This window comes from Pempheris klunzingeri, chromosome 11 (assembly GCF_042242105.1).
Source record: "Pempheris klunzingeri isolate RE-2024b chromosome 11, fPemKlu1.hap1, whole genome shotgun sequence".
In the NCBI taxonomy this organism is placed as follows: Eukaryota; Metazoa; Chordata; class Actinopteri; order Acropomatiformes; family Pempheridae; genus Pempheris; species Pempheris klunzingeri.
Genome location: NC_092022.1, coordinates 25104524 through 25116927, shown reverse-complemented (window position 1 = coordinate 25116927; position 12404 = coordinate 25104524). Strand labels below are relative to the sequence as shown.

Here is a 12404-nt window from a genome sequence, read left to right as displayed (position 1 = left end):
TGGCACGTTAAACATTCACAGGCAGGATGAGGACGTGTGGCACACGAGCGGATGGGATTTCTGATGGTTGAGAATGAGCTTTTCATACAGTACCTTCCACTTTGACAGAAGCAAGCAACAGAAGAAGAAGAAGAAGAAGAAGAAGATGAAGAAGAGGAAGAAGAAGAAAAAGAAGGGACAAACAGGAAAAGAGAGGAGCAGGAAATGAGAAAGAAAGACAGAAGCAGTATAGGAGGAAGACATGAACCATTAAGAAGAGGAAATACACATCTGGTCTGCTGGACACAAGGACGCAGCGGCCGACTGAAGAGATAAACGTGGTGAAGTGAATACATACATCTCCGTTCATCAGCTTGCAGTCGTCCTCCATTTCATCTGCACTGTCCTCATCAGACACGTCTCCCTCCTCTGCATTCTCATCGATGTTGGGAGGCAGCTTCTTCCCCTGGTGAAGAGAAGAACCACAGCTTCACGTTAGAAACACAAGCCGCAACTTTCATTCAATCCGGATACCTAATGAAGGCGAAAATGAAAAAAAAGCAGCATATGTGGTGTGTGGGACTGTAAGCGTTTGCACCGTGCATGCTTCATTAACATCACATTGGTTACTCGTCTGTATTTTATCCAATGAATCCGTCCACAGTGAATGTGTGAGATAAGAGCGTTGTGTTTCTCCCGGAGACTCCCACGGTGTTTTACACTTCATGTCTATTTTTGAGGTGTTCAGTGCACAGACAGCTGTTTAAAATCATACAAATACCCTGCTGTTTATGTTTTCTACTTATGGTATGTACTGTGTGTTAGAAGGTTTTTCTCATGTAACATGATTCTGTAGGAACTTGTGTCATATATGATTTACACTACTCAGAAAAAGTTAGGGATATTCGACTTTCAGGTGAAATATATGGAAAATGGAAAAGTTAATGTGACATTATATCATTTGTGATATTATATCATGAAAGTAGGGCATTTAAGTAGAAGCATGCACTGGTAATTTCTTCATTTTAAACTATTTATTGAAAGAAAATCTACCAACAGTGGTAGGTATACCACAACAAAACATTTTCAGTGTCTCAATAAATTGGGACGTGGCCAAAGGACGTCCACTCCTCTCCTTTCTGTGACTCTTCCAGTCTCTGTATCACTGTTCCAACCTCCTGATGACACTCTGTGACCCTCTAAGCTCAGTGAACACCTCCGTCTGAGGACTTCCTGTTTGAAGCCTCCAGTGTTGAGGTGCTGCTGATCAACTGTTAGGTGTCGTCTTGGTCTCATGATGTCAGAATGTGAACAGCAGGATGAGGAGGACTGTTTAAATACCAATTCTAACTGAAGCAGGAAATGTATTGGTGGATTCATGGATCAAACCTGTTGTGAATGTTGCTGTTAAGCTTCTTGTTAGAGAACAGCAGCTGGTGCAGAAAGTACTGAGACACTGAACAGTTGGACATGTGCATTCAAAGGTTTAGAGAAGGTCACATTAAGTTCACCTGGAAAGGTTAGAATGTATTTTAGGTTCATCCTGAGATTTCACCTGAAAGCCGAATATATTTTTGTGAGTAGTGTATGTGTTACTCTCAAGTCAGCATTCATTGTTCTAAGGAAAGATCAAGTCCATCTTGGGACATGCTCTCATGTATCTGAAACCAGATATAGCTTGTAGAATCCTATATATGTGGTCGCTTTACTCTGTGTTCTTTAGTCTCATCTATGCCTGTGATGTTGGACTCTCTTCATCGCTACAACCCACAGAAAAGCATCCCTACACTGTGGCTACACTACATCCACCGATCACGGCTCCCAGTCTGTGAGCTTCCCAACACTTGCTGGGTGGTGACGTGACGTGTATTAATGCAGGCGAACATCCGGTTGGGTGGTGGGAAGACAAAGTCAGGGTGCTTACACGCCACTCACATCACGCCTCCTTTGTGGATTCCCCAAAACGAATCAGTGTTTGTCTCGTTTCATGTGCTGAGCCCTTGTTGAGGCCTATAATTGCTTTTTTTTCTCCAATGGATGTCTTGACTTCCTCTTTGGCTGTGTTGGAAACCGCATACTATAGCAGCAGTGTGTGCTGTCGTATGCAGTGGGCAAACAAAGTAAAACCTGCAGTATTATTCACATATTAATATATTAATGATATGACAACATACTTGGTTGTTAGTTATTAACATAATTATTGGTGCAGCCAAACAAATATTGGTGTGTTTTTATATTTATAATATATATTACAGTAGTCATTTGTTTATAATTAGATTTCTAACACACAGTAGGATAGAGTTTTATATGATTATATTTAGTTTCTCTTTCTATTGTTCTCATTGTCCGGCCTCAACAGGGCAGATGGAGGAGATACGAGGGGAGAGACTCAGTGAGGCATGTTCGGGTTCAGCTGTCAATACTCTGGTAACAGGTGGGCTCACTGTCACTGCCTGAGCCGTGGATGGACAGGTGAGGCAGCAGCACTGTGTCTGACACCGTCTGAGCCTGGTGCCCACAGTGAGGCTGCGTAGCTACAGGGCGGTGGGACGGCCAGAGTGATGTCGTGATGCTCACACTGGTGGTTCAAACACTGACACTCTGCTGACTGAGCACACAGGTAGGAGCGCTGGTGGAACAGCTGGCAGACGAGTCCTTAGCGTGCCAGGTATTGGCAAGGCGCCTTCTCTTTAGTGAGAGCATCTGGTGTCAATAAAGCCTCATTAACCTCAATACTGTCCCCCCTGCCTCTGCTGGTTAAAGCTTTGGCGGGCACGTTATTTTTGGAGTCACTGGGCAAAAATTCTAATATTAACCTCCCAGCATATTCTAATTCTAGTGGTCTGAGAGAAAAGCAGACTCAGCTCCTCCTAACAGTATTGTTAGCCAAAGGTTTGCGGCTGTGGCTAATTCCAGTTTATGCAGCTAATGCTAGAGTCCAATCACAGTTTATCACAGAGGGCGTCACAGGTCCACACGGCTGTGAAGAAAACAGGACAGTAATGGTCACAGGAAGCCGACCAGAGCCACATTTCTCCTCTCAGCTGTGGGCTGAGGCTGAAGACTCAGACGGCTCCTGACTCACAGCCATCAGCACATTTAAACAGCTAGCTGTGGCCAGCTGGACTCTGCGTTATTATCAAAAACACAATAAAATAGACGAGCGCCCAGATGCCCACAGTCCATAACCATCTCCAGCTCTTTATTCCTTCCTACAGTCTGTCCCCCCAAACATGCCACATCCAGACACTTTCTAATCACTCCAATCAGTCTGCTACCTTGTGCCTCTGAAGTCTGCTCTGTGAGCTTCAAACTCCAGATAATAAGACAGAAAGAATGGCCTGAGGACCCTTCAGCAGGCCTGACCCCCTCCCAGCAGGGAGAATCAGTCACTGTGCTCTAATCTCCCGAGAGCTTTGCACCGGTACACCCACACTCTGACTTTACCTTGACGAGGATCTTGCCCTTCAGTGTTTCTGGCGACGGCAGCCGTCCAGACTCGTCAGCTTTGATGTTGGACAGGTCCAGTTTGTCCCCCAGGATCTCAGTCATGTACTGGGCCATCTTCTTTTGCTGAGGAACACTGCAGTGGTTCTCTATGGACACGATGACCGGGTAGCTGAGAGATAATTACACACACAGACACACACACACACACAGATTGGAGTTACACGGCTGTGAGGCCGAGGGGGCAACAGCACACACAGTTTGATCTCTCCGATTGTCTGGATCAGTCACTCCCTGCAGCAGTTTAGAAAGCCTTCATTAAAGATTCAGATTCAGAGTTTTGACTCATGAGTACAGTTAATGTACACTGCAAACTGAATTTTGTTTCTGAAAACATCATCTTACTTTACTTTACGTAATAAAACGCTTCATAAATTCCTCTTAGACCAAAAGCATGGCGCTCTGACTTTCATCCGTGCCAGCGGTGTGGCTGCAGGTCTGTTGGCCGGATTTCAGGAGAAAATCTGTCACGTTTGCTGCCATTTGTTACTCATACTGAATGTTTGGCAGTTACATTTGTGGCCCACCACTCACACAAGCTTTGTTACCAGGACATTTTAATGTCAGCGTGCGGTTCAGTAAACCATCTTTACTTGTGACAAGGTTTCAAAAAGTCTTTGGTTTAGAGTCACACACTGAGGAAGCTGAGGGGCGACTTAAATATCCCACTTCATCGCTCTGTGAGACAACACATGTGGAGGATATTGTTCATATTAGGTTTTGCTGTCACACGTAAAAAGATTCCAATGTTCCTCATTTTATCTGTAGATGTAAATGTGATAAATAAGAGCGTCCGATGGCCCCGGCCTCTGTGAGTTTGCTTTTATTCAGCAACGTCTGATCGCTCTTTGATACTGAATGCAGCCTTTCACCCTGCTCCTTCTTAGACATTCATCTATGCAATCTGCCGCGCCCCCAATTATGTTTTCAGAAACACACAGTGAAGGTTATCATGCAGGCAGAGCAAGTGTTTCTCTTCTATTTTACTTGAAGAGACAGGGTCTAAAAATAGAGATTCTCTCCTCCTCCTGCAGACTGTGCATGTCGATGGGATTATCACCTTCTGATGCGGATTCTGTGAGGAGGAGGAGGAGGAGGAAGGTGTCTGTCTGTATGCTTTCATTTCTGTCTGTGTGTGTGTGTGTGTGTGTGTGTGATGTCTCTGTAGCTGGGTGTAGGATTTTGATGTTTCGTGTTGGGTGACAAATTAAAGGAAAAACATAATTAAATGAGTGAAGAAAGTGAGCAGCTTCCATGAAGGACACGAGGCTGAGGCCTTCACAGTCACCTGATCTACAACAGATCCCCTATTAGAGCCTTTGGAGTGGGAATTTAAGGGCGACGTGGTGTTTTATAAGGTTGCGTAACATGAACACTTTTACCACACGGCACACAGATACGATGAGGCCATCTCTGCTCATGTGCATCCACTCTGGTTGGAAAGACTTCCCCTTAGAGGCTGAGATATGTGTGGTGATGGGGAAAATCTTCCCCTTTGATCATAGACTAGACTAGTGCATCGTAATGAGCTTCAAATGTAAAGAAGCTTTCAAACGTATCAAACCAATCCAACCCTACGATTGTACTCCAAGCCTCATTTCCCCCCCATTTTTCTCTGTGGTTATCCAACCCAACAGCCTGGTGATGCAACACTCTGATGTGTACTGACAGAAAGCATGTCCGGATACCGCTGGGCTCATTTTCCACACGCGTATTACAGCTGTACACATGCTTCATGGTTGTCATCAGCTGCCGTCGACGGACAGATGATGAAACATGGACGTGGCTAAACTGACTGAATGTGTGAGCGTGTGAATTAAATCTCACTGTAAACGAATGGATGGTGTGTGTGTGTGTGTGTGTAAACGTACTCATTCTTGGCGAAGGCGTACTTGTTGATGGTCTCGATGACGTCTTTGAAGAGGATCTTGGAGGTGAGGGTGTAGCCGTGGTGAACGATGGGCTCGCCGTCCTGACCGTCCCAACAGTCCACTGTGGACAGAACACACACAGGCAGGATGAGCGGGACAGGATGTCCGGTCTAAACACTGGTACAACTGTCCTGAGCTTAAACAAATCCCACATCCCTCTTGGCCACAGAGCCTTCCCTCCTGCAGTGAGCAGCTGTTTCAGGAAATTACCAAGCTTCGTTTTAAAAATCATGTTTTTAAGAGTTACGTCATTGTGAAGCGGAGCAGAGAGGGTAAGGAAGTCACATAGTATCGAGAGATACACTCGTACTCACACACTCATTTGCCAGTTTATCACGTCCATCTAGCTAAACTAACCCAACAGCCCTAGAATAAATCCTCCTTTAGAAAACCTCAAACTGAACTGAAATAAAAAAAATAATCCTCATGTCGAATACCGTCTGGTTAGTCTGATAAAACTTGAGAAGCGGTGACCTCCACCCCCCCACAGACAGCTGTCTAAGCGGCGTAGCCTCACACTGACACTGCTTCTTATGTCCACCGGACACGGTTCCTGAGCCCTTCGCTCTGCCCACAGCTCCACCATGGTCACATGGTAGTCAGTGAGGAGACGAACAGGAGCAGGTAGTTTCACACTTTAGGAGTTTTACTGATGTACTCATCATTTATAAAACACAGGCAGATAGATGAGAGGAAATATGATGTTGTTACAGGTTCTGTCAGCTAAGTCAGGCAGATGGAGAATACAGACTGCTTGACGGGGGTCCATTCTTCTGTTTGCTGTTCTAAACAAATGTATCTGTATTCAACTACATGGACGAACTGCAGGTAACAGCAGACACAATCAGACAGTCTGCAGCTTAACTGCACACTTGGTTTTTTGTTTCATTCATTTTACAAACTGACAATAACAAAAAGACTCGTACAATCACAGTAATTCCACTTTGAAATGTTCTGATATTTGCAAGAATCTGATTCAAGAAGGGACAGAGCAGAGGACTTGAATGGATCATTGTAATGTGATGGAATATCAGCGTACAAGTGGGACCAGAGCCTTGGGGTGTATGTAGTACATGATTCAGATAGCTGCCTCCGTTTTGGATCCAGCTCCAAGTTGGTGAAGCACCTGGATACACAAAGCTCTGTGGCCATCAGTCTTTCATTTACTTTCACTTTCACATTCACTTCTCCCTCTTTTTGACATGAGGGGCTCCTGTACAGAAAAAAAACTGGCGGTGATGTGATGCAGTGAACACAGCTGAGCCGACAAATGCTTCCACATCGAACCGGCATCAATGATGTTACACCATGAACGTGAGCGCTCACTTGCAACAGGAATTTATACAATATACAATTTATAAGAGCGAAGACAAATTTCCACCGCGGAGGACAATAAAGACATACTGCGTTCTATTTAAATACCTCACCCTCAATCCGATGTTGCTCCGTATTCTGTGCATGCAGAGCAATCTGCGATTTATTTAGCTGATATTTGCTGAATGGCAATTCATTCCAGGTCACTCCTTTGGCACAGCAGAATCCCTACGGTTTAGCTACAGCACCACACTCAATCAAACAGAAGCCTTTTTTGTATTATTATTACATTTTTTCTGAGAAATCTTCATTACCCACCAAACAAGCTAACTAAAAAGATTCAAAAGGGAATTAGAAAGACTTCGGCTGCAGTATAAAAGCATTTGGAAATTCAGATTCAGAAACAATCTACAGAAGCCCCTCTCTAATGCAAAGTTGATTATTTTGCCTCATCTGGTACAATAACTCATTTCATTCAGTCATTCTGTGCACCATGAGCTGCATGCAGATGAATGAAAACAGCAGCTTCAGTCTAAAAATATCCTTCATGCTACGTGTTATAGAATTATTATTTATTTTTTGAACCTCTGTTAAAGTAAACCTGTGTGTCAGTGTGTGATCCACATGTTAGTGTGTGTGTGTGTGTGTGTGTGTGTGTGTGTGTGTGTGTCAGTGTGTGATCCACATGTTAGTGTGTGTGTGTGTGTGTGTGTGTGTGTACATGTGTGTGTCAGTATATGATCCGCATGTTCGTGTGTGTGTACATCAGTATATGATCCACAGGTCCATGTGTGCGCGTGTGTGTGTGTGTGTGTGTGTGTGTGTGTGTGTGTGTCAGTGTGTGATCCACATGTTAGTGTGTGTGTGTGTGTCAGTGTGTGATCCATATGTTAGTGTGTGTGTGTGTGTACATGTGTGTGTCAGTATATGATCCGCATGTTCGTGTGTGTGTACATCAGTTTATGATCCACAGGTCCATGTGTGCATGTGTGTGTGTGTGTGTGTCAGTGTGTGTGTGTGTCAGAGTGTGATCCACAGGTCCGTGTGTGTGTGTGTGTGTGTGTGTGTGTGTGTGTGTGTGTGTGTGATCCACAGGTCTGTGTGTGTATATATGTGTGTGTGTGTGTGTGTGTGTGTGTGTGTGTGTGTGTGTGTCAGTGTGTGTGTGTGTGTGTGTGTCAGTATGTGTGTATGTGTCAGTGTGTGTGTGATCCACAGATCCATGCTGACCTTCTACACAGCGACAGCCCGCCTGCAGCACCCAGGCATACATATCCACCCTGGACTGTGACATCAGCTGGTCTCCCATCAGATAGGTGTTGTGTGACGAGGCGATGAAGTAGTTGCACAGCGGCTGGTTCATGTCCTGGTTCACGTTGTAGTGCTCTGGGTTAAAGATGTCCCCTGCTGGGCTGCGCGTGTAATTTGTAATACCTGAAAGGAAGTTCAACAGCAGGGTTTACCCAACTTTCTACCTGTACTCTTTAACTGCCTCTGAAGCGCAGCACTGTGGTCCACTGAGGGGTCCTGTTCATATGGAAACACTGTCCAGTATCCAGCAGGAGCGTCACAATCTAAAGCCAACACTGGATTAATGTTCACTCATCAAACACTCAAATCCTTCATTTCACTCATGTTTCTTCATACAGTGGGATTCAAACTGTTATAATAATTATGTTAACAATAAAACCAACACACAAGCTCATAATATTAAAAACATCAGCTTCAAATGAGGCTCCAGTGTTCAGAGTTCGATCAGAGGGAAAATGTGCCATGATTGTATTTCCAGCTCACACTTTTTTCCTCCACAGTACTAGAGACATGCTTACATAGAAAAAGAAGAGAGAGATTTTAAGTATAGTCAGTCATGGTTTTGTTGGGTAGTGTGTTCTAATTAGATGGTTAGATTATATTACACGTGTATGTTTTTGCATTTGATGTACAACACATCACTGAGAGTTTCTCTGGACAAAGGCATCGGCCCAATGAAGGAAACAGAATAAGGAATCAGAGATAGATGAAAGAGAAGCACACGTGATGAGCCGAGTTAAAGCCAGCGGAGGGACACGTGGCAGGCTACGGGCTGCAGTCACTTCTATTCTAGGAAACTAACAGTGTTACAGAGCTTGATAGTAAAGACCTGGAAAAAGGGACTTACCATCAATTCCCAAAACCCCTTGCTTCTGGTTCTCTGGGCACGGCTCAAACTTGTTGATAATCTCCAGGCAATGGTCCTTGGTCACTTTGGTCATCTAGAAATTATGGAAATGCATATCAGACAACAGTTCTATGTACGTGCTGGAAGCAGAACGATAATGCTACTACACATATTCCTTGTCTGCAAAAATCCCCTTCGGAAAAATTCCAAACGGGGGAGAATTTATGGGTAGAGGTGAAGCATAATCCAGGGGCAGTAAGAGAGCTCCCTACATGCCACTTCTCTCTCCATCCTGGCTGCAGAATCCAACTGTTTGTCTGGACGCTGCTCTGTTAAGCCCTCCGATTGGTCGATCAGATCCCACCGCTGCTAATCATTACAGGGGGGTAGGAACAGCAGGACTCTCTCATACTGGGTCAGTGTGTTTGGGACTGTGAGAGAGCAAGGCCTTAACAAAGCAGAGCAAAGTGGTGGACTGTCCACCGGACGTCCAGAGAGCAGCGCTGCTATCGTGGCTGAAAACAAGCCTTTCATTGCAAAGACAGCTTTTATTTCAGAATTTAGACACATTTCATTCTACATCAATGAAAAATACAGTGATGTTCAGCAGAGGTTGGTCATTAACAGTAATTCAATAGGATTACTTGTTCATATATTAGACCTCTACTATAATTGGCTAATAACTGGCTATAGTTAATTAATACATTTCAGTCCATCATCACTTCCAGAGAAACACAGTAAGAAACCGCACTCAGACACTCAAAGACGCAAAAAAACAAAGAAACCGACGCCAACAAAGTCTGTCGTTAATAATACCAGCAACAACTCTGCAGCATCTTGACGTCATGTCAAACAAATCGCTGCCCAAAACTGTTCCCACCACCTAATAACAGCAGAAGGAAAGCCCTCTTGTTCACAGCGGCAGCACTAAACACGGAGTATAATTGGGGAAAAATAAAACCTGTCTGAATGGAGCTGACATCCAGCTATCCAAACAGATACTTCGGCTTTGAAAATGTCTGTTTCTGCACATTAAAATATGCTGCCAGGGTGCAATTTAGCTGAAGGAGCACACACACACTGGGTGTATCAAGAAAAGCTGAAGAGCTGTTATGCTTATCTGCTAATTTTTCTTTTTCAGGCAGTGGTATCATTAGTGAGGAGATGCCCCTTACAGCTGCATCTCAAGTGCTGTAAGAGCACTAATGCTAATGTCCCTGTAGGACCCTCACTGTCTACAGTCCCCTTCTTTAAGCACCACTTCAGAGGCCCAATGGCCACTCAGTTCACCTTCTGAGCTACCACCTAAAGACAAGGAGCCTTATGGGTACGCAAAACTCCTTAAGTTTCTGTAAGCAGCCCACTGAGGATATTATGTTTTTGTCATCATCACCTTTGTGAAAGTAAACCAGCAGGGTGAAAACAATTACCCTGGTCCTGTCCAAAGCTCCCACAGCTCCCAGATCATTGTAGATCTTGTTTAATCTATACACAGTGTGTCTTTTATGTTTCTTCACTAACAGTGTATCCATCCACTCAGGGCTCCCATGCAGCTCTTTGGTTATAGCACAGGTTGGTAGATGCGGTTGGTGAACGCAGGTTTTGGTCCCTGTACAAGTACGACGGCTGCTCACAGTTGCTGTTCACCAAGAAATAATCTAATCCACATTAGTCTCAGCAGAGACCACAGTCACTGATCCTACCGGGTCGTACTTCAGTGGAAAAGCAATCACTTCCACCGTGACGGGACAATGGATGTTCACACAGGTGGAAAGAAAACAATGGGAAGTGTAGGGCATTACAATGGCAAACCAACACGTGCATCGCAAATTCGTTCATTTCTTGTGCTGACTTCACAACTCCACTTCCCCATCAACAAACCCAGCTGGTGTTAAGGAGTTTCAGGAGCAGTAAAACAGTGACAGTGCGAGGCGAAAAGGACCACCTGGGAAGGTAATGCCCCAAGAAAAGGCAGTGTTGCTTCAGGACACAACAGCCTGATGAAGAAGGCAATAAGAAAGATTCTATCCAGCCAGGTTTTGACAAGGAAGCAGTAAAGTGAAAATAAAGTAAGTACAGTAAGACTAAGGTAAAATACAAACTACGATCTCTCATTCTCTTTCTCTTTTTTATTTAACCTGTCCATCATCAGTACTCTAATGCTAGAGGAGTCAACATCAATCACAGTAAAAACTGAATATGTAGAATGCAGACACAGTGCGTACCTTTTGCTCAGTCTCCAGGAAGCGGGCCAGGTCGTCAGTGTCCAGGTGGTCTTTGTGGTTGCTGTAGGTGAGCATGAGCAGGTACAGATCCCTGCGGGTTGACATCATCTTGTAGAAGGAGCAGAACTCCTCAAAGCCCAACGTCCCCTGGTTGTCATCGGTGTCGGCCTCCTGCACGACAGGTACACGCTGAGTGGTTTGCACTTATATAGCTCAATCCTACTCTTTCAAACCACCACATTCACATTCACATTCATCTGTTCACAAACTGGTCGCTACCAGCCTGCCATCAGGAGGAACCATCTGTTGCTCTCCTCTTAATTTGTCAAATTCCCTGACATTAAAAATAAATGACTAACTTTTCCTCCAGGCATAAACAGTTAGTACGGTGACAACGTATGACTGGCTTTTTGTTGGCAAGAAATCATTCTGGTTTTGTCTTAGTTAAAGAGCCTCTTTAACATTTTACTATAACTGCAGTTGGCAGAGGTAGTGAGGACTGAAGAATGAGAGTGTGTCTGGACTACATTCATGTTCTGACGACAAAATCTATATAATCATGATATCATTTAGAATCATAGAAGACAGTCTCATACCTGAAGCAAACCACTGAGAGAATGTAGTACAATGAATGGAACAAAAAAACAACAATGCAACGCAGGATCAGATGATTCTGGTGCTATTATGAGTCCTAATGAACTTAAAAAGTTATGTTAGAACTGCCAAGATTGTCTCCTGTTGCAGTGGCCAATGTTGGCTGTTGCTGTCAGGTGTTTTTTTTCTTGCACAGCTCCTGCTGCTGTATGGTGCAGCACTATGGAGCCACTGTGTGCTGCAGCAGTGCTACCAGGGAGAAGGCAGCAGCACACAGGAGGAGGAGGAGGAGGCCTGGATTCATGGGATTAGTAGTTGTACGAGTGTAGCAAAGGTATCTCTTTAAAATAAAGTTTAAATGGCATTTTAGTCTCATTTCATCAACAATATATAAAAGTGTAATCACAGTTTATATTTCATAAAGTCATTTTATTTCATGCAACATCTAATCCGTTTAAGACACTAGTTTGGAGATTCAATTTTAAGACACTATCATCTTTATCTACAGAATTAGCAAACCATTTCCAGCTCGAAGTACAAGGATAGTTTTGGTTTTGTAGTTGTGCCGAGCCAGAGCGATGCGGTGTCAGCCTGTAAAAGGCCACGGTTGTGCACCGGAGGGAGGTTAACTAGAGCACTGCAGCAGGTCACGTCATGGCCCATGTGGTCCTTTCCTCAGAAACTGAGGCAGTCTGT

The 12404-nt window shown here is 44.3% G+C and overlaps 1 protein-coding gene across 1 annotated transcript in view; it reads right to left on the bottom strand.

The window, feature by feature from the left end:
• The window catches only part of plch2a (phospholipase C, eta 2a), a 136518-nt gene that overhangs the window by 20016 nt on the left and 104098 nt on the right, over positions 1–12404 (bottom strand). The window contains exons 5-10 of the mRNA XM_070839161.1: positions 11115–11285; positions 8890–8983; positions 7962–8165; positions 5358–5478; positions 3427–3598; positions 338–445 (exon numbers count right to left, since the gene is read on the bottom strand). Coding sequence (XP_070695262.1) covers positions 338–445; positions 3427–3598; positions 5358–5478; positions 7962–8165; positions 8890–8983; positions 11115–11285 — 870 coding nt within the window. The remainder of the gene's footprint in view (positions 1–337; positions 446–3426; positions 3599–5357; positions 5479–7961; positions 8166–8889; positions 8984–11114; positions 11286–12404) is intronic.